General features: G+C 41.6%; 1 protein-coding gene across 8 annotated transcripts in view; it reads left to right on the top strand.

The window, feature by feature from the left end:
- Window positions 1–28,000, top strand: part of LOC115567647 (neuroendocrine convertase 2-like) — a 194,477-nt gene that overhangs the window by 109,872 nt on the left and 56,605 nt on the right. For 7 of the 8 annotated variants that reach the window (XM_030394421.1, XM_030394425.1, XM_030394430.1 and 4 more), the window contains 4 exons: window positions 2,898–3,070; window positions 4,040–4,261; window positions 5,849–5,952; window positions 20,832–20,945. In XM_030394421.1, coding sequence (XP_030250281.1) covers window positions 2,898–3,070; window positions 4,040–4,261; window positions 5,849–5,952; window positions 20,832–20,945 — 613 coding nt within the window. The remainder of the gene's footprint in view (window positions 1–2,897; window positions 3,071–4,039; window positions 4,262–5,848; window positions 5,953–20,831; window positions 20,946–28,000) is intronic. The other variant, XM_030394428.1, reaches the window with a different exon arrangement.

The following is a 28,000-nucleotide window of genomic DNA, read 5'->3' on the forward strand; positions in this document are numbered from 1 at the left end:
AGCATAAGCCTTCTAAAATTTGGCTGAAAATTATAGAAAATATTTGTTGTTTTATTTTGACTGTAGTCTCCCAGTCTGCTAGAGCGTTATTCAGTCTTAGTTGTATGTCTGGTGCCAAACTACAGCTGAAAAAGGACTCATTAACTGTACTTGAAACTAAGAGGTTGCACGGATGACATGAGATCTGTTTGAAAGTCTTCAAGATGGAGTTTTGGTTTGATCAGAGAAATAGGTGAAATATAGAAAAAAGGTGAGATAGTATGTCATTTGTAAACATTCACATGCAGATATATTGTGCATTTCACATGTACGTGTATGGCGTTGGGTTTGTGTGAATGCAACAGAGCCGTGCTGACCCTATTTAACAGCTCGTTTCTTAGTGGGAGCTCCGGTAATGGCTTTTTTTAGTGTTGGTTGTAACATAGGCGAGGGATGAATGAACCCACTACAGAAGATTTTTCTGTTTTGAAATCAAAGATTTTTATAGGACACACTAAACCACAAGTTAATGAGGAGGAGTACATGATGTTTGAGTGAGAAGATTCTCCACAGCTCTCAGATCTGAAGGCTTCGAAACCAATTTCATACAGAAGTGTCATCAGCGTGAAACATGGAGGACGGACAGAGAAATCCCTCGGTTGAACTCTGACATTTGAACCCTGCTCTGTGAGCTTTAACCCCCTCGCCCCTGGCTCGTTTGTCAGAGGCTGATGAGAGCCTCCTGCAGAATTGACAGAAAGAGAGGAAAACAGTGCATGAGGCAAGACCAGGAATCTCTTTCCACAGTTAGCCTTAATTTCACCTCGCCGAGTCTATTTTACCCTGACTCATAAACAGAGTCTGGCGCGCGGAAGATGAAGGGGCAAGACCTAAATGAAAGATGCATGTCGAACTCCTGGGCGCTGTTGAGCCCTGTGCTCACTGTCTGACAAAGAGGATTGACTGAGCTTTACCTCTCTTTTTCTTCTGTCTGGTAAAATTTACATGAAATTCCGCGTGAATTGATGTCGTCCTGTTAGGTGTCATGTTGTTTTGAAAGGGTACACACAGTGAATGTGATGAATCAATACAAAGAAAGGCAAAGTAAGCCTGATGATGTTTTTGCCTTTTCATTTGAAATACATTTTGATCATTTGCAAGCACATTATGCAAGACAATTAGTAGAATAGACAAACTCATCTGAAAGTGTCCCTCAGTTGGAAACTCACAATTACACTTAATCTGAAAAGGCTCTTCAATTAGATTCTCTTTAGTGAGAGGAAATATTAACTGGACGCTACATAGACATGGATATATTTAAAGTGTAAAGTGAATGAATATGTGTTGGGGAGGAGAGCATTGTATGGGAGGTGAAGAACATGGAGGAAGAACAGAACACTGGTAAACATGTTGTCCTGTCTGCAAAAAGGCAGTTAAAAATGCATTGTTTTCAAAAGATGTTAATGTTACTTAATGTTATTTATATTCATGTTCGCCGGGGGTCTGCTGTGTACTACCGTCAGCAGTGAATAAGCCAGGGTAGGCACTCTTTAAGATGCCATTATCAACATTTTTTATTTTAATTATGGATCACATGACTACTTTTATGTTAAAGGTGTCACTCATATCGACAAATCCCCGGAGAACAGTCACTGTACTCTGCAGTTCCCCTCGGCTCTTCTGAGCTTGAGAATGTGTTTTTAAGCATTATTTTTGGCTTCTGTAAAGTAATAACAGATTAAAAACAGGTTCAAGTAGTCTTTAGTCGAGTGAAGTGAACATTGCCATCACACACACACACACACACACACACACACACACACACCAGTGGGACAAGTATGTTTTCCTCCTAGGAGAAGCTACTGCAGCCTGAACCTCTGCTTCTTTCTGTTTCAAATCTTCCGCACTGGACTAACAAAATGTTTCCTCATGTGAAGTAATCCATGCGAACCATTCTGCATATGCCCACTGCATATTGTGATGTTGTTTTGGCTGCCATTCTCAACTTTCATAGTGTAGAACTAAGTTAGAGTGACGCCCTCTGGGCTCCCTGGAGGTGAAAAGGAGAAACGACTTAGCTAAGCTTTTTCTCTGCTGTAGCTGTTCTGTCATTCACCGATGTCAAAATAGAAACAGTGCATGGCAACCTAGGCTGCAGTCATATTGCAAGAATTGCATGCAATGTTGTCACTGCAATGTATTAGGGGCCTATATGAAATAACAGAATGATCACCAGCAAGGTTGCTTTTACCATATAGTCACTTTATTAGATGTTTAATCTTCGCAAGCTGAAACTGAAAGATCTTTGTTTCCAGACAGCTTTTGCTAAACTAGTACCAGTTAACAATACTGAGAAGAAACTAAAGCTAGAAATTATCATGCAATTTAATTTTCCAGCTGACAGCGGCAAGATTACTGCCGTTACCTTCATGTAGATTGTAGAAAGAATGACTTGGTTAGAGTTAGCCTCTGACATTTTCATCATCACAACCAGCAACAGAGCAAATGGCGTAAAGTAAGAATATAGCAGACACCGAGACAGACAGTGATGCAATTCATACAGCGATATGAATTCATACAGAGATGAAGCAAAGAAGCAGATGCAGAATAGATGCGCACCAATGACATACAGGAAACAGAGAAAAATGGAGAAGTCACCAGGAGCAGATTCTACTATTGGCCAGCTGCTGTTTGTGTCCAAACCAAGTATTGTGCCATAGCCCTGTTACTTCACTTTTAGTAGATAGATAGGAAATACAGTTATCTCTTACAACATGATAAACAGAATCCTCGTGTCTGTTTTTAAGCAGCACCTGCAGGCAGAATGCTTTTTTCCCACTATATAAGTGTCAGTTTTTGTTTTATTTTTTCCCACAAGCCCTCCTCCGGATTCTCTCTGACCTTTTCAATCCGTCCAGGTATCCGCTTGCTGGGCAGCTATGTCACTGATGCCATGGAGGCCACAGCTCTGACCTTCAACATCCACTTCATCGACATCTACGTCTGCAGCTGGGGCCCGCCGGACAACGGAGTCGCACTGGACGGGCCGAAAAGCCTGACAGAGCAGGCCCTTCGGCTGGGAACTCAAAAGGCACGGCTTCACTTCACTTTCATCTGCGAGTTCACGCTGCTGTCTGTCGGAGGGACAGCAGACATCCACACTGACAGTGGAGCTGAGAATGGAAGGACAGAATGTTGAGTGTTAGGATTATATGGATGGATTTAAATGTATTTACACAATGACTGCTTAAACCAAGTATTCAATATTAGAGGGGGATTTAGAAATATTGAAAATTGGTTTGTCTCATATTAAGTTATCTGTCCATCAGTCTATAGGTGTTATTTCCGAATATATAACTTGTTTGGATATTTTTCGAGAGTCCCATTGTGTTAATTCATTCCAAATAATTGATGGATTCCCTTTTTGTGCTTTATAAAAAGGGACTCCTGCGTTACACTTCATCATGAAAAAATAACAATCTAATCATTAGAATATATTGAATAGGACCTATCTTTATGTTTTATGTGTATCTCAAATCTGAGCCTTGACTTTTTGTCAGAGTTTTATGAACCTTTGTATGAACCTTCTAAGAGCTAAAACTAAAACGATCAAATTCATGAATAATTAAAGAATGATTTAAATAGAAATGTATCAGTTATATTAAATGAATTAAGAATTATCTAATATTGTTAATAATTAATTATATTGTCATATATGTATTTATTTAGTACGGCCCTTAGATCTCTACTCATTAGTTCACTTGTGTGAATTAATAGAAGTATGAAATAGCTGTGCCTCTGCATTTGTCCATCTGCACTGTGCAGATTTCAGCATTTCAAATAACTGAAAACAGAATTGAAATTGTTGATTTTTTTTTTCTGCACAAAGGAATCCTTCTTTTCATCCTATGTTTTATCCCTGTGTAAATATACACAGCATGATATATTTGTCCCCGTGTGATATTTGAAATGCGCTGCTGACCGCTAGATGGAAACATTCTTTATGAAATCACTTTTCACCTGTTCTTTCACTTTGACGTCCCTCTGTTTGTGTTGTCAGGGCCGAGGTGGGAAGGGCAGCATCTTTGTGTGGGCGGCAGGTAATGGCGGATGGCTGCAAGACCACTGCGGTGCAGACGGTTATGTTAACTCCATCTACAACATTGCCATCGGCGCCATCTCTCAAATGGGGAAGCCCGCCCTCTTCGGCGAGCCCTGCCCCGGTGTGATGGCCGTCACTCTCACAGGGTCCAGCGTGGGAGGCTCACTACCTCTGGTTACTGTGCGTGTACCACCTAACACATCTAACAACAGTGTTTATCATTAATGAGGTCCTATATGTGTGTGCGTGTGCCAGCAGCCCTGCTCTTTGGCTCCTGTGGGCTGTGAGAAGCCTGTTAAAGAGCAGCCACTGGTGTGATATTTATAGAGGCCTGCCAAATGACCTAGGTGACTGCTGGGCGCACACACACACACACACACTCACACGCATGCAGACACAGAAGCAAACGAGTGTTAATTGGAGGTAAAGCAGGGCTGTAGTGGCTGAGAAAGGGAGAGGAAGAAGCAGAGGTGTTGATGGCGGAGGTAGCAGTGGAAAGCCAAGAAGAAACATAACACCAACTCCGGGCTACAGAAACAGAACGGCCAATTTTATCAGTGTGATATCACCTTTGTCTGCTGAGAGGCCTGCCCTTTTCCACCTCACATTAGGGGGTGGGCAGCCTCGACACAAGTTGTTTTTTTAATTATCATCACTGTAAAACTGTGTAGACGTGGCTTGTGACTGAAAGAAGAACCTGGTACTGATACAGTAGCTGCTACAGTGTGGGAACTCTGCTGGCTCCGTTTGCTGCAGAGCTGCATCTTTTCCAGATACCTCCCACAGAAATCAGTTTCAGATGAGTAGTTGTATAGAACAGCTCACAATGCATCCATCTCCTTACTCCGTGTACTGTTACGACATCTACATAAGAGCTGTCGTGGTGAAGCAATTCCCCCTGCGGTGATCTAGGGAGATTCTAAAACGCAGTATTGGTGCTTACATTTTGTGTGTGTGTGTCCGTGTGTTTTTGCAAATTATTTCAGTTATAATAAATTGAATAAGTTGGTATAATAGCCTGATAGCCTTACCGCCTAGCAGGCCACTAAAGTTACAGTTTTATGGTGTGGGCAAGCTAGCTGTTGATCAAAGTAACACAACTTAGCCAAACAAGTGAATTCCTGGATTTTGAGCATTTGATTTTCACATGTTGCTATATTGTTAACTTGAGGGAATTTCTATCAAGTAAATTGATTTACAGCAACAACAAACATGCACACACAGGTACAAAGCAAAACAGGCTTCTGTATAACAACAAAGCTCGGGCCAGCTGAGCTAGTGCTGCAGTATAAAGTTCAACAAAAAGCAGCCACCAGCATCCAACCAAGTTTTCTAAGTATTACAACATTAGTCCAGAGGGAAGCAGCATTAACCATGCAACATGCTAACGTATAATTCAACAGGCGTACCTACGAAATGGGTACAAAAGTAAAAAAAACACAATTCATGCCAAAATGAGAGCTTCAAATTTTCATTTGGGTCAGGACAGTCAGTGTTGATCCTCCTTGACTTTAAACCGTTACAGGCCATTGTATTGCTTGCCAAATTTTTCAAGCATTGATAACTCTTTTAGCATAAACAAGAAGGACCTAGCCTCAGGAAAAAAAATAAATAAATGTTAACGTAGTAGTTGCTGTTAATTGCAATCCACTGTGATTGGCTTTTCAGTAGTGCAGTTCTTCAGTATTAGTATTATTTTGACAGCCCTAATCTACATAGTTGTATCTAGTAATATATTAATGTATCTTTTTTTTTTTTTCTCTCCAGGTCACGGTGACCAACATTGAGGATGGCTGCGTCACACAATTTCCAGGAACATCCAGCGCAGCTCCGATTGCTGCAGGGATTCTGGCTCTTGCACTGGAAGTAAAGTGAGTGCCCATCTACCAAGTCATATTTCATACTTCCAGGAACACTACAACAATAAATGTGGCGCTTTGTTGACACTCGTAGTTACTCAGTGTGTTACTCAGGAACATGTCAGCTATGTGTATGCTTACTGTCTGAGGGGCGGCAGTCCCCAGCTGCGTGATGTTTACTTTGATTTCTTGTCGTGGTTGTGATGATTGATTGGCTCCATTTTCTTCCAATGATGTTGTCAGTGTCATTTAGTCTCATATTTACAAATGGTTCTTTGCTATGTTCACCCCCTTAACACGTTGTCTTCTCTAAAGAACACAACTTTGTTAGAAGTTACTTTCCCATCACCTTAGTTCAGTATGTGCTGTTGCAGGGAAATCTTCATCCTTGTTTTTCCAAAAAGCAAAGCACCCATCCCTTATTCTGTGCAGTAAAGTTGTGTCCCTTCTTGCTGTAAATCAATCCAAATCTAACTTGGTAGTACACATCATAAAGTGTTCAGCTCAAGAAGACTAGAGCTCCGACTTAGGGTTATTAGGCCCACTAGAAGCCTGGCTTTAGCCACACCAGTGTCGGTCTGTATATCAGTCAGTCAGTCCAGCACTTTGGTCCAAATTTAAATATCTCAAGCACCACTGCTCCTAATTACCTCAGCACAACAGGGCCGCTATTGTTGCTGTAAGATCTTCAGAATATCACAGCGCCCTCCTCCTGTTTTGTGCAGTAAAGTGGTAAACATGTGCAGTAAATTTTTCAGAGTTTTCTGTACATTGGCTTTACTTAGGTATATGAATCTTGTGACAGTACACAGCTGATCAGCTCATTCAGAAAGTCATCTTGCTTCAAAGGTTGTTCAAAATATGTTTATATGTGTATATTTTGTTTTAGTTAAATGGGATTAAAAATTCTAGACAAATCAGACAATTGTGAACAATTACGGCCATATCAATGACTGCTGGTCAGGTTTTAGAGGTGAATTAAGGTTGATGACAAGCCAACCCAGACGAGGTTCCTGGATTAAAGATTCAGGAGCCAAAGACCACCATAAACTGTACGAGGCCAACGCCTTATAGGCCAAAAGGAGTTTTTTCATAAACATTTGTTTACTATTGAACTCATCACAGTCCGCACGTCAAACGCCACATTGCAACGCATCGTGGCATCACAAAACACACCATCACATCTGCACCATCAGCAACCACCACGACAACTAAATTATCATCCTGTGGGAAACACTGTAGTTGTTGTAGTAAAATATCAGAAAATAATGGCAAATGCCCATCACAGTTTCTCCGAGCCCTGAGCTGATGTCTTCAGATATGTTTTTTTTTGTCCACCTGACAAGAGCCAGTGTTTTGTAATTTTTGCTTTATGAATAACTGAAACAATTGCTCAGTTACTGTTATTATTTAACATGTTAGATATCAGTCGTCGAGTCAAATCGTTTTGACATTAAGACTGTTGAAAGAATTTCTACATTTACATTCTGCGCCCTGCACCTCTGGGCTGTGCCTTGTCTCTCCACCCCATTCCTCCCTCTCCCTGTTTGTTTTTTTTTCCGTCCCTCCTTTGATGTAGATCATCTACTTCTCCTCTGTCTGCATCTGCAAATATATCTCCTCGCTCCTTTTTCTTCTCTCCGTCCTTTGTCTCGTCTGCCTCTTCCTACCATTTCCCAAGCCCCCTTTTTCTTCATCCCTCTTAACTCGCCAGCTGTCGGTGTGGCCTCGGGCCTGGTGTTTTGTGGTGGTATCAGCGGCGTCTACGCCTCCTTCATGTTATGGATGGTAGTAGAGGCCGGCTTTACTGCTCCAGCTGTCATGCCACAGCGCCTCAGTCTCAGTCGCTTGGCTGTAAAATGGAGCGCGGGTCCCCTGGGCGAGGCGACTCCCAGGACATTACTGTTAAAGGCTTTGTCGTGACCCGCTGCTACTGACTAAACTATATATCACCTCTCTCGCTCAGATCAGCGGCATTCAGCTCACGTCTTTATGGAGCTGCGTTTTCTCTCTCTCTCTCTGCCTGCGTATCTTCCTGGGTCTCTCTCTCTTTCTCTGTTTCTCACACTTGCTCATTCCGCGGCTCACTCTTTCTTCCCACATTTCACACAATCACACACTCATATATTCTGCCATTCTCTCTCGCTCACACATGCAAGCCCAGAGTTTTTCCTCTCTGATCCCCATTCATCATGAAACAACCTGCCTCGTATATAGGATCCACGAGCACCTAAGCAGTATTTTTCTTTACAGAGACATATGTCTTTGTATTTTCATCCCACTGAAATGTTTCCAGAATTGTTGTTTTGTCGTTCATTCTCCGGAACAGCGTTTAGACGATCTCAGACCAAATCAGGTTAAAGCAGTGTTTCCCCACCTCCAAACATCCCAAGGGCTCCCGAGATTAACTTAAGGGATAAGAACATCTTTTCAGGCCTCAGGAACAAAACATGAAAAGATTGATAAATATATCTCTGCAAGCAGAGATCCTTCACACCACGGACATCATTGCTTCATTGAAGGGGTCACAAGGCAACATGTTTGTTTCGTCGTCACCCCAGCCTGTCTCCATCAATTCTTCGTGTTTAAGTTGATGTGGGACTTTTAGCCATAATAGCTGTCGCTCATTCTGTCGATCCACCACTTTGGCCCAGGCTAGAAAATCTCAGCATCCATGACATTTGGAACAGATGCCGATGGTACCCAGATAATGAATGCTCCAGAATGACTGTTGAAAATTTGGTCCAATTACCCATAGTTACCCGGACACTGAATCCTTAGCAAAAACTCATTTGCAAATGCGTATGATTCTGGAACCTATGCGTTCAGCTTTGATTTTTCATGGGGAATATTATCAGAAAAGACTAAAATGCCTGTCGGTGCAACTGTATGGACATACAACCATAAGGGCAACAAAACATGTGACGTGGCCGGTCTTTGGTCTGTTTTCAAACAAAATACAAAAAAAAAAGAAGAAAAGTGGCAGCCCGGTCACCAACTTTGTCGAATAACAGTTAAGCAGTACACTAAAATGTTGTTCTGAAAACATTCGAGGCAGCAAGTTGGCGGGGAGTAGGCTTTACAGTGACAGAATCTTGATTCATATCTGATAAACACTGCCTAGTTAGACAGTTTGATCTGAGTTTGGTGAGATGCAAATTTTAAGCAGTGTCTATAATTTATAGTCGGCTGCCTGAACAATCGTTGATCAGTTAATCATTAATGATGTATGAAATGTGTTGGAAGAACAGATCAAGTAAACGTGAAGATACTTGAATGATAAACTAAATTACACAAATGTATTTAGATTATTTAATCAGTCACTATTCAATCTTTAACCCATATGTAGGCTACCAAATGGCTGTAGTGTAATAATATCAGTTTGCAGTATAGAATGTTGTTTTGTAAACTATAAATTACTCGTATTGTGATAGAATTTACTTTTTCACATCACTATTTTGTATTTTATTTTGATATATGTGATAAGCCAGTATTTGTAATTTGTAGCAAGGCACATTTTGGTGTATTTGTGCCCATCTCTGATTGTCGGTGAAAACAGCGATTGATGGATGAAGGATTAATCGTCAAACATCCCCAGACTGGGTGGACCTGCATACTGGATGCAATTGCATAGACCTGCAACCAATGAGAGCGGCGAAAACGTATGACACGTGACTTTTCAAATCTGTGCGGGTGACACTTCTCAATCATCGCATTAAACCTGCACCACATTAGATAAAGAGTCGTGATTGGCCGGTCACAAGCCATGTTGTGGGGGGGATCTGTCTGAATGGACAGACGTACTGTATCTGATGTATTTGATTAAGGACCTAATGACATTTACTGAGCTATACTTTGTTCAGTGGTTATCAGCAAATGTTAGCATGCTGACATGCAAACATGGCAAACATTATACCGGCCACACATCAGCATGTTAGCATCGAAATCATGAGCCTTTTAGCTAGCTGACTTCAACCTAAGACTCACGGACCTGATAATAAGTCTAATACTGATCTAATCGAATGTGTCTAATTAATCCAGCTCACAGCTAGACACACTACTGACACACGTCAGTTTAAAAAGTGTGCTTTAAAGACGCGCTGTATTTGTACACACCTGCAGGTCTATTGATACATATAATCTTTTCACTGTACATTCACTTGTTATATGTGGTTATTGGATTACAGATTTAATCCCTCTGTCAGTCACTTTATTATCTCCACCTCCCTTTTTTCTCGTCGTGCGGCTACACACTCTCCAGAATCGCAAGCCTTTCTGTGTCTAATGAGAAATGCTCAAAGTTTTCTTGCAATCTTTGGCTTCATCTTTTCTTAATTTGTCAAAAAAGCGAGCAGATTGGAAAAATGCAAACCCTGTGACTGGAGCTCCACGGCATCTCATCACACTGTGATAAGATACTTAATGTTTATGAAATTGCACAGACGTGGATACGAATCATCTTTGTCATTTCTGATACAGTATGATGTGAAGATTTTCTGCCGGGAATAGTTGTCACTGCCACGCGCATGGCTGATATAAAATGGCGTACAGTGTGTTGTTGTCTTTGTTACCCTGCGGTGTTTTGCTGCCCCGGCCGTGTCAGGGTGTCATGGTCTATCTGTCTTTCTGACACTGTGTTGGCCTGTCTGTCTCCATCTGTCTCTATCCATCCGTCTTGACGCCTGTCCGGCAAACCATCAGAGTAAATCAATTCTTCGCTCATCCCGTTTGTCAGTCTTTCTGTCTCTGACTGTTTGTTTGTTCACTTTATCACCGCGTCAGCCTCTCTGTCACTTTATCTCCGTTCCCCCCGTCCATCCATTCATCCAGTCCGTCGAATTTGCTCGGATGGAGCCGAACGTTTGGTTTCTACTGTGATTCCACCTCATTTGTGCACCTGCAGATGTCCATGTTATTGTCCATCCCGTCCTGCTTCCGCTGAGTGTATTTTGTCTGCCTGAAAAGATGGATTGTCTCCCCCTTAACCCCAGTCGTCCTGTACTGTCGTCAGGTGAACTGTTTTTGGCAGTCCTTTCGTTTTCTCAGAGAGCAGCAATAAAATGTTTAAATAATCTTTCAACCTCTTTTAACCTGTTGGTCAATTCAGCGATTTAGCAGCGGGAGAGATCAAAGTCACCCACTCTGGCTCTAGTGCTCCATGCTTACTCCATGTAGACTGATAATGGGCCATTTGCATTAACCAAAGACACATGACTTATCTTTGTTAATACAGGTTGTTAATGGATTAATGGAAAATATGACGGATGACCTTTAAATAACAGTGGTAAATAAATGGATCTCATGAAATAAAAAATAAAAAATTAAGAGAATTCTTATTTTTATTCTTATTCTTATATATTGAATTATCTACAGTATATGACAATTTCATCTGGGACTTGAAACAGTATAAAAAGTCATGCAATGCAGCCCCAATCTGCCCAACACAAAATGCTTGATAATAATTAATTCAATTCTTCTTCTGCTTCCTCTTTCTGCCTGCGTCCGTTAAATGAATGAAGAGAAACGATGTATGGAGCGCTCTCTGTGGGGAGTTAAGGGAGTAATCAGCCGGTGATCTCAGAGGGGAGAGTACATGGAAAAGTGAATCCACTCGCTCTAATTGGTCTTAACTTGAGCATGCACACTCAGTGAGGGCATCTCCTGCACTTATGTTTTTCATTTGTAATGCATTGAAGTTCACTGGCATGTGTGACCTCCCGCACAATACATAGAGAGCTTGGCTATACAGCGTATATGCTTTGTCACTGATATACTTATATTAACATTCCCTTTAAGTAACCCTTCAAGTTTTTAGGCAAGCCTTTCTACATAATCTAATCTGGTCCCTGGATAATGTGGGAGTCAACGGTTTCTTTTTTTAATCGTTTTCTGCCCGTCATACTCTGCTGTGCCTCACTGAAAGGATTCCAACCAGTCCTCTCAGGAAACAAAAGACAACTGTGAGGATTTTACTGATTTAGACCAACAATAAGCTACCATGCATTATAGGGCTGCAAGCTAACTTTTTACACTGGTTGCATCGATGCACCAAATTTAGGTTGACCGGCACACAATTTACATGCATCCAATGATATATTTCTATGCAGATCAACTAGATGACGTAAAGCCAAGTTGTATGCCAGGACAAAATGTAACATCATATTTTTATGTAAGATAAAAAATATCAAAGACCAGAGACGTCTATAAAATGAGAAAAAATTATCATTATTTTGCCCATATCGGGGTGGAGTGCACAATACACAAAAAACAAAAGGTACAGTACGTTCAGGGGAAAGAAAACATTCTCTTTTTTACAAAAAAAGACAGACATGCACAACGTTTACAGCATTTATTTTATGAACACCTGCCAACAGTATAAGTACGCTTGTCGCTCTCACAGGGATCTATAATTTGTGTGTTATGAGCACATAGTGCTGCATCAGTCATAGACACACACTTACAGTATGCACACACAAGCTTAGACACCCTTGCACAGACACAGAATTAAAGACATACACTTCCAAACTGGTCTTAAAATCGCAAACACACCCCCCCCACACACACACACACACACATAACATATATGTGTGTGTGTGTGTGTGTGTGTGTGTACACATGTACTCATTAACCACAGAAATCAGGGCTACGCCGGTGGAGTGTATTTAAAGAAGATTGCAGGCATGCAGTTATTGGACTTGGCCTAATTGATAAACCCATTAGTAACACTTGTTCAGATAACATGGGAGGAATCTCAGTCTGCTCACAGTCACTCCAAATGGGTTCACTTAGGCTTAGAGTGCAGCACATTAAGAGAAGATTACAGAGCGATGCGGAGCGTCTTACCAGTCCACGCCTCGCTACTATGAGATTAATAGAGACGAACTGAGGACAGAGACGGCGGGAACATTGGACCCTGACACTCCACCGGGTGGGGACAGTTTGGATGTGCGTGGAGCAGCAGTTGTGAAGCAGTTGTTGTTCTGTGTGTCTCTGTGAGTATTTGTGTGCGTTTCTGTGGACGTACGTGAGATTTGTTCTCCAGTTATGACGCAGTGGGTGGTGGCCTTCTGGTGTTAATATATGTATATGCATTTTTATATGTATGTATGTCTGTTTTAACTCCTGCTCTGTGTGTCTGCCTCTACAGTACATGTGGGTGTTCATGTGCCTCTCTGTAAATGTATATCCACATGTGTGTCGGCTGTCCTGCCTTTCAACTAAAGCTGCGATGTGGCTCGGCAGAAGATCTAAATGCGAAGTGTCCAAGCAGAAGATGTGTTGCCTGGGATGAGACGTTGGGGTTTAAACTGCTGCTCGTCGTGTACCAACACATTATACCCTGCTGACTAACAAGCACGACTATTAGCGATGTCTTCTTCAGTTTCCGTCAAAATAAAGAGAAAGGAACAGTGGACATGCACTGAAGAGACTATTGGACACGCTGAGCTTCGGTACGGAAAGCACCAGGAAGAATGTGAATGCATCGATCTCTTCTGGCTGAAAAGAAAGGGATTATCACTGATTTGAGTATAAGCTGATGATGGCTCACGTATAAATGGAAACTATTTCAAGCAATGTGATCTAACACCAGTTGTTCTATAATGTTAAGTCTGTGTGGTACTAATTAAGATATGTGTAACCTCTTACTGCAAGTAAAGATGCTAATACATCAACATGCTTTACAGGGTGTAATGCATCAATCTCGTAACATCAGACGCAGCATCACATTCAATCTGTCAAATACACCCATAGTTCATGTTTTATGGTATGCTGTTGAGAACAGATACAGAAAAGTCATCTGTCAGCTTAATGAAATGCATTTTCGTCGTTCTACCACCTGTGTGAAAATGTGTTGCTAATAAACTGTAACATGCGTCAATACTAAGGTTTGTGTTGGTGCGGAGACAAGTCAAACAAAACTGTCTTCCAGAAAACTGTCTTTTTTTCGCTTCAACATATCATTATAAAGTAAAAATGTTGATTGCACAATATAATGGCGATAGAATGATGACACCATCTGTGTTTAGATTTGTTCTGTATAACCCTTGCTTCTACTATGCTCTTTTATTTCTGCCACCGGCTCGAAATCTCACAGGAAAATGAAAACCAACTGGAAATGTAGTCCGACTAGCAGGCTGCCACAGTTTCTATCTGCTCGCATGTCTCCATTACGGAGTAAATCAATGAATACAATCGCAAAAAAAATACATTTTCTTGTATAATTTTGAGGATGTGACCAATATTTAGTGAGTCCTTTTTTGTTTACGTACATATTGAGCTCTGATGAAACTCTGCCTTTATTGGTTAGATTTGTAAGAAAACGAGATTATACGATATTCAATCCAAATGTCACATTAGTCAACATGAAGCAGTATTAATGAAGAGTGAAATAAATGTGTGATCAAATCTACAGAACCTTCCCTAAAACTAGAAGTAGATGACATGGACTTGATACCTCTTTTGCAAAAGGCAATTACTAAAAAAAAAAATTGATCCAATGTGACATATTTTCATCTTTCTCACCACTTAGAGCATTTCCAAACATGCAGTACAGTGTGTTGAAGAATTATGTGGCTTGTGCTCCCTACAGAATTTCATTTTTCGGCGGTTGTTTACCAGAAAAGAATGTTGAGTGTGATTCTTCTAAATGATCGGGAGCTGACAGTGTTTTCCTCTGGGTCCTGATCTCTCTCTCTCTTTCGTCACCCCTTCATCTTTCTGTCCCCTCGATTGCCCATCTTTCGTGCTCTCTCCCCTGGGCTGGACACTTTGTCCTTGCGCTCCCCGTCTCCTCCTCCCTCTCCTCGTCCTCCTCCTCCTCATCCTCCTCCTCCTCTCTGCCTGGGCCCAGTGTGAGTGATAAATTATTCGTGGGCATGCTCTGAGGGCCCAGGGCTGCTCATTCCTGCACACAGAGGACTAGCATTGATCCGGCCTGTGGTTCAACTTAATTGGAAACCCAGTTACACCAGCTACAGACACACTCCGACACACACAAACACAGCGCACACACGCAGATGCACGAACATGCACTTCCAGGCATGCCATCCACTGTAAAGCGCCATTAATACGCACAGGCACCAGTGTACAGTAATTCGCCCATCTATAGGTGCGTGGATATTACAAATGTCAACATAATTACACAGCACACAGACACACACGCACACACACAGACACCTGCAATCACCACATGCATTCATGCATTAAAGTGTTATAGAATTAACGTCTGCCTAAGTATCAGCTACGGTATGTATGTTGTATGATTTAACTCTGCACACGTACAAACTGCAGTACAGCACAAATGTTAGCACAAAGCAAAGCACATACACTCCAGCTGCCTTACCCACACCATAACCACCAGGTTGCCTAACCCTAACCCTAAACTTAACCCAGCCCTAACCGTGCATAGTGCTTGGTTTTTAACCCAAGCATGACCTTAGAGGGGAAATTTGTCATGCTGCATTCAGACCAAGCGCGAAGGAAATATTCACGTCACGTCACAAGCGCAAGTTTGATTTGCAGCGCATTGGTATGAACCCAACATCAAGAGATTTCTCTGGTATCTGACTGCAATAAATGAATCAGAAGGACGCCGACATAACAACATCATAATGCTGCCTTTTAAAAAGCCTGAATTCATGCTTCGTCAGGTCTGTCAGCCAGTCGACAGGCAAACAACTTTTAAAATGAATGGAGTTTGGATCGATCAGAGCTATGCTGTGCTGACATAATTCCAGAACTTACCGTGTAGTCTGACTCTCTCCCTTACTTCCCTCCATGTCTTGGTACGAGTAGATGTGTTATCATACATGCCTACAGAGGACCATGAATAGTGATTATTATCCTCTGATCCATTATTGTTTATGTTCAATATCAAGACATCAGCGGTTTGAATATCATGATTCCAGTGTGAACGTCAACAACGATACTCTTTGGCGACACAGCGTCACACGCAAATTTCGCTTGGGTTTGATATTTTCAACAATTTTTGAGGTCATCGCTTGAATCGCATCACCTCAGTGGTGTCTTTTGAGCTGCCTGGAAAGATCAGTCGCAATGCAAAAATGGAGTCTGATCGCATCTTATCAATAACTTTGTATGCGATCCAGTTGCACAAATAACTTGGGTCGCGTTTGGTGCCGGTGTGTCGCCATCACTTTCGGGAGCACTACATAGACCAACATTCATTTTGCAAAGTCTTAACCTAACTATAACCATAATGACTACTTGCTTTAACTTACTTAAACCAAGAATCAACCCTCATGTCATGATTTATACTAATGGAGACTTCAATTTTTGTCCCCATATGTAAGGATGCTCTCCACAATGAGACAGCGTAAAGAGATTTATGTCCTCACAAAGTGAGTTCACGCATCCAAACCCACAATACCCACATGGATTCATGCATTAAAGTGTTACAGAATTAACATCTGCCCAGCTATCAGCTACAGTGTGTACGTTTTATGATTAAGCATTGCACATACAGTCTCTGTATACACATACAAACATACCCACCAACACTAAAACTCTGAAATTCATAAGTGGATGGACACAAATCCCTGCACACACATATGCATTCCTGAACTAACAAACACACACACACACACACACACACACACACACACACACACACACACACACACACACACACACACACACACACACTTTATAGTCACTAAGTCTGCATTCTAAGCAGCACTAAAGAGGAGTAACAGTCCACAGTGGAGCAATATGGAGGCCCAGGGTTATCGATTGGGCTGAGACACTGACTATCATACAGCTAATAGATTACATCAGACACATCGGAGCGGCTCAGTCAATGAGGCCTGATCCTATTAACTGGGGATTTGTAAACAGTTGTGTGCTCACTGTGACGGCTGCTGTGCTGCTTTGTGAGCCTTGGCGAGGGGATGAAGGCTCTGAGGGTCTGGAGGAGGCTCATATATTGTAGCACTCTGTCTCCTGCGAGCTGCGAGCCGGTCGTGTTCATGTCTGCGCTGGACAACGCGCTTTTTAATTTTATTGTCTTTGTAACAGTGATGTCAGTTCTATTCCTCCTGCCGTTGTCAATACTTCAGCGTCTGCAATTATAATTTTACAGTGATGAGTACAGCTTACCCAGAGAGAGATGATACATGACAGGAGACATGATGCCTTCACTTGGTTTTGTCAAAATTAAAAGTTTTTGCGATACTCCTTCATGCATGAGTGGACTGGATGATTGATGGATGAGCTAGTTTGTAAGACGCATCTTTGCTTAATGTCTCGATCAGGCAAGCATTTAAAACCACAGCAGCATTTTGGAGTGAAGTCTGTTCATTTTGATGGAATCCATGTGATCAGTGGATTTGTATGTAGAGGTGAAGCGAACCAGTTCAAATCTTTCACCTTGAGTTAAACGCCGACTGGTGAATTCACACCATTTGGAAAAAGAAAAACGTCATTTTGCTGACTTTTATGGAAAGAAATGTAATTTAAAGCAGACCATTTGTCTCATCATAGTAAGAAAAGATTAATGGCTCTGCTGTAGTCAAGTGTCTCTTGTAACTTGTGACAGTGAGCACAGCATGCACAAGATCCCGAAGCTGCTAAATGCAACTCAGCACACATGCTTTTCCTATTGTGACACGCCAGAATGTCCAAAATCGAAGAAGCTATCACATTAGCTTCTGTTTATTTATTTAACCCTCCCCTCCCCTGCTCTACAAAAGAGGCATGGTGTGCAGTCAGTGAAACACGACTTGATATAACAAAGACATTACAGTACCTTGAAGCACTGCAGATTTACTTTATTGACAGTTTAGCGAATGAGCTAGAGCGCAAGCTTGGAACTTGACAAGCGACTGTTCCTCGCTTACACCGATGCCTTGCTAGCGAGCTGGCAGACAGGTAACTAGGAAGCTCACCGCAGTACAGTATGGCAGTTCACCCGCCGAGTCATCTGAACAAGCTTACACCCCCTTTTCTGCAAGCACAATGTTGAATTGTTTGGTCCTTTTTGTATGGAGGTGTGTGGTGAAACCTTTAAAATGGCTCAAAAATGCTCTCCATACTCTGCTAGTTATGCTAGTTGAACAGATCTGTGGGGATGGCACATGTTAACATTGCCCAGAGTGTCCAATTTCATCACGTCACCATTTTGCATTTATAATGCATAGTAACAAAAAGAAGTGAAACAACTTCACAAGACACACTAAGGCTGCAACTAGGGCTACATTCAGTGTCTAATATTTTTTCGATAAACGACTGATTTTTGGATCTATGAAATGTCAGAACACTTGTCAGTCGGTGTGTCCGAATACCAAGATGACATCTTTTATGTCTTGTTTTTTACATAAGTTTACTGTAACAGAGTAGTGAAGACACCAGTAAACAGTCACACTCAAGCTGGAATAAGACATTTTAGACAGATTTTAGAAAAAATAAATCATAGAAAATACGCAAGCCAACTTATCGATTGTCAAAACATTGCAGATAAGTTTAAGATACATTAAAATAATCCCTAGTTCTTTCAGAACAGAGTGGGGTGTTTCACTATCTTCTCACTATGACATGATGTATTTCAGCTTTAGGATTTTTTTTTTGTTTTGTTCTTTTCACGTGAGCTCAGCAGTTCACCATAATAAAAAAAAAAAATCATTTGGCCCAAAGAATTTGTCTCTAGAAACACAGATACTAATGTTCATATTAAACATATCACACGTCGTAGAAATAATGATCCTTCGCTTAGGATCATCATCTTCTACTCGTGCCGCATCCCAAATTCCATAAACAGTGGTTTTATGCTTTCCTGCAGCCAAACCAAAAACCAACAGGAGGTGAAAACACATGGTCTCACGCTGATACAAAGAGCTGGTGCCGAGAAGAAGAAAAAGAAAGAAAAACTCCCACCTCTATGTGAGAGAAACCTCACAAGTTAACAGCTCAGTTCATCTTAAGTCCATTACAGCATAAGCAATACTTCTGTTTAACCAGCACTATGGTGGATGCTGGTCGTGGGGTTTCAGATTAATTTCGTGGCCTAAACCTATTCACATGTCCCTTCAGGGGCTGTGCTGCAAAGAGGACTGAAAACATTAAGGGAGGGAGAGAGAGAGAGAGAGAGAGAAAGAGGGGGAGAGAGAGAGAAAGATAGCGGTAAACTGAGTGCTCAGCCAACAGTGTGTTTTTAAGAGCAAAACGACTTTTCCAAAATAAATAGATCTGTGTCGCGGACTGCTAGGAGGGAGAAAAGCCCTCGGTTCAATAATTAATTCCCGAGTCGAGGGTTTTGGAGAGCCGCTGATTGGGCTGATTCTTTTTTTTATTCTGTTATGATACAAAGGAGGCCGTTTGAAGTAATTTGTCCCAGAGAGAGCGGCTTGGAATACCATACATGCTTTGATTTAGCAAAGCAAATTTAATTTTGTTTGCTTTATGCAAACCAGCCGGGGCCGCGGGGGTTTCTCTGATTCCACCAGAGGGGTGATGGTGGTGGTGGTGCTGATGATGGAGGTGGGGGAGTGCGCACAACAGAAATCACGCTGCTGCTGCTAATATATAATACAGAGTGCGCACTCATACACACAGACGCACACAGTGAGCAGCAACAGTTCAAAAGTACAAAGCCTGTTCCCCCCTACACACACACACACACACACACATACACACACTCCAATCCCTTTGAAATCAAAGCTTAAAATAATTGTTTGTGCGTTGTGTTTTGTTTTATTCTATCCGTCTATTATTAGTGTTACTGGTATTATTCCTATCATGTTGTTTTAGTCAGCCTGCTCTCGCTGCTTGCCGGGGTTTTGTTTTATGCTGCTAATGAAAGCTTCTCTCCTCGCTTTTGTTCTGCTTCGTTTTTTTCCCCGATACGTGAATGGAATACATCTGTTTATATCTGCGCCTGATATTTCCTGAGATGTCTGACACTCAACAGCACAATAATGAAGCGGCTACTTGTGATTTAGTGTTTTTTTGTTTTTTTTTTCGAGGGGGCTTTTCTTCACGCCTTTGAACTGTAGATATAAGAAGATATACTTTAACGCGGCCGAGTAGACGTGATTGATGTATTGCGGTTATGTCATTAATGATGGGGGGAAATAAATGAAGTTGCACACCTTTAATTACCTTTGTTCCGTTCCTCTGTGCTGGAGAAACGACTATATATGCGTACAGATGTTCGGCAAACAGTGGAGGCATATCTTCTCAGAGAGGCGGTTCGGAATGGGTGGCCAAGCGGTTTTCTTATACCCCATTCAACTCATTTTCTTAGGGAACAATAATGAGTGGATAAAGCAGAAAAACCCAATTTCCTTTATGCTTTTTATATCCTGAAAAAGCCCTCGTTGACGACCCTTTGGTCTTTTGTTATAGAAAACTGAGCTAATATCCTCCAGCTCTCGGCGCAGTTTAAAGGTCTTAATTGGATTCCATTAGTATATTGCTTGACATGACACTTGAGTCCGCTCTATTAGAATTCCCCTGCCTGGGATTAAAAAGAAGACTTTTTCTACATTCGACTCTCTAGGCTCTTTTGTTAAAGTCTCAAATATTCTTTGTTGGATTCACAGTTTTAGTGACACCATTATTAAAAACTGTAAGCTTGACTTAAACAGGTGCTTTTATGTCTAGAGGACCTGCTGTAAAAAAGTATGGCAGTGTCTCATCGCAGCGGTTTATGTGTCAATAAATACAGTATAAGCATTACATGCGTGCCTGATAGAATGTGCTGCAAGCCCCATAAAACAGTCTCTTTCAGCGCTGGAGTCCATGTCGAGCTCCCTGCAGGTTTCTTTCCAGAGTATCAGAGTTGAAGTGCTTCCTCTGTGGTTTCAGTCGGTGTAGAACACGGGCTGAAGGAAGGATGCGTTTGATGATATTCTGTTTCATGTCTCTTGCCCCAGTCCTGAGCTGACGTGGAGGGATGTTCAGCATCTGATCGCCAACACAGCAAAGATTCCTGACCCCAAGGAGCCCGGATGGAACATCAACGCGGCAGGATACCACGTTCATCACAGGTACCGTGATGTGTGCAAACATTTTGAACACAAACGTGGTATCATCATTGGGGTTACATTTAACAGAAGCGCTCTGCAAACATTATGCCTGCTTTTCGAGTGACTCTTAGATATGAATTGAGTGGTGTTTTCATCAATTTACATATCAATGGCTCTGTTCACAACTACAAAGCAAAAAGTGAGCTACATGCTTCACTGAAACCCTTGATAACTTGAAGCTAGGGTTGTCTAAGCACCAGCAAGGTTGGTTGTGTTATTTTGTGAAATACGCCTGTTTGTTTCCCGAGAGTTACTTTCAATGAGAAGACCGACGTCTAATGTCTGTAGAGTAAATATAAGCCTACAGCCTGTAGCTGCTTAGCTTCTCTTAGCTTAGCATAACCGTCAAGCACCTCCAAATCCCAATAAATAATATGTATTATGTCGTCTGTTTAATCTGTACAAAACCAAAGTGTAAAACTAACTGTTGCGGTTGTGTTAGCATTTATGTGTCTAACTATCTCTTGGCTAGGAGCAGCAACTTCCTGAAGTCTTGACATCACCCGTGAAGTTGCCAGGCAACCAGCAATGTTACTGCTCCCTGCCAAGAAGTAGTCCGGCACAAAGCCCTATGTAAAACCATAATTTGACAACCAGCTGTTTTGCCTTTATTCCAATCCATTTCCTAAGAAAAACAATCTTTTAATCCATCTCCCTGCATGACAGTGAATATGCATGTCTCCCAAATTGTCAAATTATCTCTCTATAAAAGCAAGGAATCTCTGTCTGTCTGTCTGTCTGTGTGTGTGTGTGTGTGTGTGTGTGTGTGTGTGTGTGTGTGTGTGTGTTTGTCAAATATCTCTATAGATCAGGATCAGACTGACCTGAGACTTACAACATGGCTGCTGCATGTTTCAATGGTGTGCGATTTCGCATTTGTTTGGACTGCAATGATACTGTTAATAAATTATTTCATAAATGCTTTACAAATTTGCGAGCATTGTCCACTGGAGCCACCACAGTCACGTGCGCACCAGAGCCAATCATTGCACACCGTGGCCACGTGCGCACCAGAGCCAATCACTGCAGAGCTCAAGCCCACGACATACCTGAAGAAACAAGCGGATTTATACCTGCAGCGGTGCGAGCTGGACCGGGATTTTATCGGCGGTTCGGTCCTGTTCTGTTCTGTCCTGTGCATCGAAACTGACTGCTGTGGATTAATGAGATTAAACGAGTCCGGACCGAGTCTGTTCGGGTCTGAGGAGATCCGGAGACGCGCAGACAACAAAGCCGCTAGCTAGCAGCTAGCTGCTAGCCGCTAGCTACACGGCCCATCCCCGTGGCGACGGACTGGACGCATCGGCACGTCCAAAACCGGACCTAGGGTAAATAATGTCCGCCACGCTTTTTCGTGAACATTGCCGTCACGTTTGCTTCGTGTCTGGTGCAGGAAGAACAGGCTTTTGTCACGAAAGTGTCCAAGCAGCAAGTTTGGTTGTTGAGGAACAGGAAGTTGTGGGAGGGACGTAGGCGGATGATTGACAGGCAACGACAGTTGGACAGCGATATTGAGAGTTGAGAGATTCGTGTTTGGAGTGTGTAGTTAGTGTGTTATGTAGTGTTTGGTGTAATGTGTTTAGTGAGTAGTGGAGTCGTTTTTTGGTTTAATGAGTCAGAATAATGAGGAGAAGCTGAATGTGGAGCAGGCAGTGCAGCTCTTCATTCAGCTGGAAGGAGCACAGGCAGACCTGAGCATTGCCTGCATTTAAATGTAAATAGTTACATATAACTTCGTAAATGTTTAAAATGTATGCACAAATTTAGCAAACAACGATTTATATTTGCATTATAAGTAAAACAAAAAAAAAAAGGTTTGTTAAACATATTTGTGGTTTTCACAGTAAAAAAATCTAACTTTTTCTACTCGGATTTTATGGTTTTTTTTTTTGTGATTTTAGGTCCATTGTGTTAATACAGTATGTCAAAATAAAGAAATAACTACAGTCACACATGTGAGGTTGTGCTGAAAATAATGACACCAAGTAAATAGTTTTTAAGGTGAAATATAATGGCAAAATCAAAAATAGTCAAAAACAAAAAAAAAATTATACCCTGGAATATCGAATTTCACAACAAACCTAAATATCCCTGATGTCCCACCTTCAAACACAGCCTCATTTGGCCATCCATGAAAAAGCTGCTTAACCTCCCACTTTTTTATAGGAATACACTTTTCTTACGGGCACTGTACTAGTTCCTTTAATGCAAGTACATTGTACATTCTATTAGGTAAACCTTAATTCTCCATGTACATTATCCATCATAACTCAGTTCAGTTTTTGGCCCGCAGCTGAATTGGTTTGATTGGTTTACAGTAACTGATTAATGGTGACTTTCAACTCTTTGCTTGTACTTTGAAGACATTTAGATACTTCTTCATGATAATAATAGTAATGATGATCATGACGACGATGATACATGAACGCTTTTCATCATGCCCGACTAATGTTATGGTGCATAAAGCATGCTATAGGTGTGGACATCAAATATTTTCTTTACTGTTTGGTTATCCGTCACTGTAACATATCACACTAAAGATATTCCTCCCTCTGGCAGGATTTAGGATTGTTAGTTTAACCGTCTACAGAGAATGTGGCGAAACAGTGGTTGTGGTTGTGAAATGTATGATTACAGCAATTATCCCTATATGATCTGGAGCTGGGTAATTTCAGGTGAATTAGTAAAATGTGTTTATACGGGCTTGACGGCACTTTTTGAGACACATTAACACAAAACCTTTGTTTGTTTTTTTGATTGATTTAATGAAATTATATATTGAATTTACAGTGAGGTCAGACCAACTGCATGTAGCACATTATTGTGTCATGCCGAAGAGATCAGGTGTCACTTGCTGCAAGTTTAATCAAGTAAACAGTCCGCGATGAATCATTCTAGCGGCGTCGTCTTCAACTCGTTCACTACTGTATTTGCCACCAGCACACCCACCACTCTAATGCGCACACACAACTACACGCTCGCCTCGTATAAAGCGCTTCAACCGCAAAAGCAGCTGTTTTATGACAGTTGAGACGGGTGATCTTGTCCAGAGAGGAGTGTCATTGTAATCCTCTAATGTTATTATCACACCCACAGCGTGTCTGAGTGTCCGTACCTGTCCTGATTTATATAGACAGCGGCTGGAGGAAATGGAGCCTCTCACTCTCTCACTGTGTGAAGCATGAACCAGGGAGAGAGAGAGAGAAAGAGAGAGAGAGAGGGAGAGGGAGAGAGAGAGAGAGAGAGAGAGAGAGAGAGAGAGAGAGAGAGAGGAGAGAGAGAGGGAGGGAGGGAGAGAGAGGGAGAGAGCCCTGTGCTCCTCCAGACATCGTATAAACACTTTTACAATGCTTTTACAATGTCAGCCGGGCGATGACATATCGGTAATCAGTCATAGCGTTTGTGATGTTTTTTCTCTGCTCTCTGTCTCACTCACCTTAAGCTTTCCCCTCTTCATCATGGCTCTAACTCTACAGTACGTCCTCACCTCTCTTTGCAGCTTCCTTCCCCCTCTTTCCTTTCCCCCCTCGTTTCCCTTTTCTTGCTATTATTCCCTCTTGCTGCCTTCCTATTTCTCTCCTCCATCCTCTCTTTCGCAGCACGCCGTGTCATAAAATAGATTGTAATTACTGTGTTGCTGTGAGAAGAATGGATTAATTAAAATATAATGATGCCGATCACACCAGCGGGCGTCTGTTGAAATCTGTCCATTTAGGGGCCATGGCAGAGGACTTGTAATGCCCAGATCATACTGCAGGCTAATTATGAAGAATGGTTTATTGCATGGGCAAGGACGGATGGACTAGACAGTGCAATGAGCGCAGGGTCACTTATCATCAATGAGGTTGTTACAATACATTAAAGATTAGATATGATATCTGTAATGAGAGGATCCATGTTTAAGAAAATTGAAGATAACGCTGAATGCTTATAGGTTATAGTGGCTTGTTAGTGATGGAAGAGGGAAAAGGCTTTTATTTCTCTTCTGTTTGGATTCTGTAGGCGTATGCATATATATATATTTATATATATATATATATATATATATATGTATATATGTGTGTGTGTGTGTGTGTGTGTGCGTGTGTGTGTATAGTGTAGCCTTTTTGTTTTTTTGTACAATGTGTCACTAGTTGACTCAATGATGACTGCCAGTTCATTAAAGCATTCAGAAACTTATTTCCTGGAAACTTCCTCAGGCACACAGAACAGGATTTTTAGCATTTTATGTTAGTTTGGGGGAAAAAAAAAAAAAAAAGTAACAAAGGAAGTGATAGATAGTTATGCAAAACAGACCAAAAAAGTGTGAGTGATTGCCACCTACAAATTAACATATTATCAAGGTAAAACTGAGAAAAAAAACATACCACAGTGCTAATGATTATCTTTTAAGTGGAAAAACAGTACAGATAATTAATTAATTAATTAATTAATTAATTTAAGTGAGAATGTAACTCTTGCTGTTGGTGGGGAAATAGCTCCATGCAGTGAACTTTAAAGTGGAAATAGACAAGTTTTCAAATGTCTCCCTCCTCAAGTTTCCCAGCGATGTTACCGTTAACATGGCTTTCACAAGCACAGCGTTACAACATTACTACCTCTGGCAGCCTGGCTAAAGGAGGTGTTCTTAATACAATACTTGGTTGTATTAATAAATAGGCAGGTTTTGTTACCTACTGAACTCGTAGATAGAATACCGGATCCAAACCATTTATATATAGTGACATATCATTGACATAACTGTTGCAACTTTGTCACAACACTAGTGCTCTCCATCAAGTGAATACCCATCCATTCACTATTGATTTTCCCTCTTTGCTTTCTCTGCCTCCGTCATCAGTGTCCTTATTTTCCATATTTTTCCACAGTTACTCCAGTTTTCCACAGTTACTCTCACCTTGGGATAGCAACCAGGGAAAACAATGCCTTTGCTTGTTTTGGTTACACAATAGCAGATGTGCTTCCTTTGTGATGTAATTCGACCTTCATTTTTATACCTGTAATGAACCAATTTATACACAAATGGTGTAATTTTTCTACAGCCATTACACTGTGCAGTCAGTATTGACTTCAGAATGATCAGTTAAAGCAAAACAAACGTCTATTGCCAGTTTAATGAAGTAGTTTGTCTGTTTTCTGCTGCATTGGGCTAATAATAAAAAATTTGCTAGCTTGACATACATTTTAAAAAGGAAATACAGACAAACCTTGTGCCGTTATCAGTCAGGTGCTGAACAAACACAAAATATGTTTGTGAACAAGTTTGTTTGACAGTCACTTTGTAGATGAATGCGTCTCTTGCCTACTGGCACCACCAAATATACTATGGATTATTTAGACCATTTACACCAGTGGTTTATAGCCAATGAAAACCTGTCATTTCCTCTTTCAAAAGTTACACAGTCTTGCTTTAAATTCATACAATCAATGGAGACGCTGAGTACAAACGTTTCGCAGCGAGCATGTGTGGATTGAGGACAGATGGTTGCAGTGAATGAAGCAGTTGCATGGCTTTGTAAAAGCTGAAAGAAAAATAGCTTCCTTATAGATGTTGGTGAGTTGGCATTGATGTGTGTGAATGTATGTTTATGTGTGTTTGTGTGTGTGTGTGTGTTTGGGGATTTGGGGGGTTGGTTGGTTGGTTGGGTGGGTGGGTGGAAAGGGTCGCCCGCATCCCAGAGTTCCCATCTGTTTGACCTCCATATAGACTGGGAGCTTTAGAAACTCTGATGTTGGGGAGCGACCCCCACCTCCCCCTCACCCCGCTCACCCTCGGCTCCCACCGCCATGACGACAATAAACATGTCAGCCGCCACACGCCAGAGCAATCTGCAATCAGATTTACTGTGCATGAAATATGGTGGTGCTTTTATTGGTCCAAAGACTTGTCACTCATAATTTATAGGCTGTTGCCAGGCCGGCTGTGATGTCAGCGAGCTCCTAGCACCCTCAGGAGAATCAGAAGGGGGAGAGGGAAAGAGATAGGGGTGAGGGGTGGCGGCTGGGTGGGGATATAGAGATATAAGAGGACAGAATATTTGTGTGCGTGTGTGTGTGTGTGAGGGAGAGAGAGAGAGGAGAGGGAGAAAGGGAACGAGGGAGAAAAGGTGATGGAAATGAGCGAAAAGAGGAAAAAAAATAACACGCATCCATCCTGCTCCTCTCTGTGGGGAGTTTATCAGGTTGAGGGAGTGAAAGTGTCAGTTTTTTTTCCAAGGTCTGTACAAATGGCTCTCCTCTCCTCTCCTCTCCTCTCCTCTCCTCTCCTCTCCTCTCCTCTCCTCCGGCATTGCTCTCTATCCTTTGAACGCTGACACCGATTGATCACATGTTTGACGGAGGAAAAAAAAAATTGTAATCTGCGATTCACATCTCCACTTGAAGCCTCTCTGACCCAGAAATAGAAAAGTGGAGGGTCTGGTGTTGGCTGCTTGCACCGGAGGGATGACGTACGGAGGAGAAGCAGAAATGTCCAAACAGGCTTAATTTCATTTAATCTCTTCTGATAGCATAGGTGAAACTACAGTAATTATCCTGTGGGAGATTTAGATAGAAAATAACAGCGGCGGAACAGATCAAAGAAACGCTGCCCTCTCTCCGCAAAGACAAAGTGAATATCAAGGAGAATGCCTGAGTGGTAAAACGCTATCTTACAAAGAAGGGAAAAACTAGAATGGCATTAAAAAATTAGATAAGATTCAGTCCCTCTTTTGAAAAATGATACTCTGTTCACGGAGAACCATTAGAATGTTTACATTTGCGGCATTTTGTTCCATATCAAAATAATTAATTGCCTCCATTTTCAAATTAAAAGTACATTACAACACAATTAAGGATGCAAATGAGTCTGGGCCTGTCGCGAGGAGCCAGAAAAAGTGAAAGAGTGACTGTGTTGATGTATGAGGGCTCGCGTGCTTTTTTGTGTATTAGGTGTGTCGCAATGGATCATTGTGCGCGTGTGTGTTTGTGTATTCGAGTACAAAAAAAAGAAATGTCTCTTGCAGCCTTTTATCGAA

The sequence above is a fragment of the Sparus aurata genome, chromosome 17 (genome assembly GCF_900880675.1).
Source record: "Sparus aurata chromosome 17, fSpaAur1.1, whole genome shotgun sequence".
In the NCBI taxonomy this organism is placed as follows: domain Eukaryota; kingdom Metazoa; phylum Chordata; class Actinopteri; order Spariformes; family Sparidae; genus Sparus; species Sparus aurata.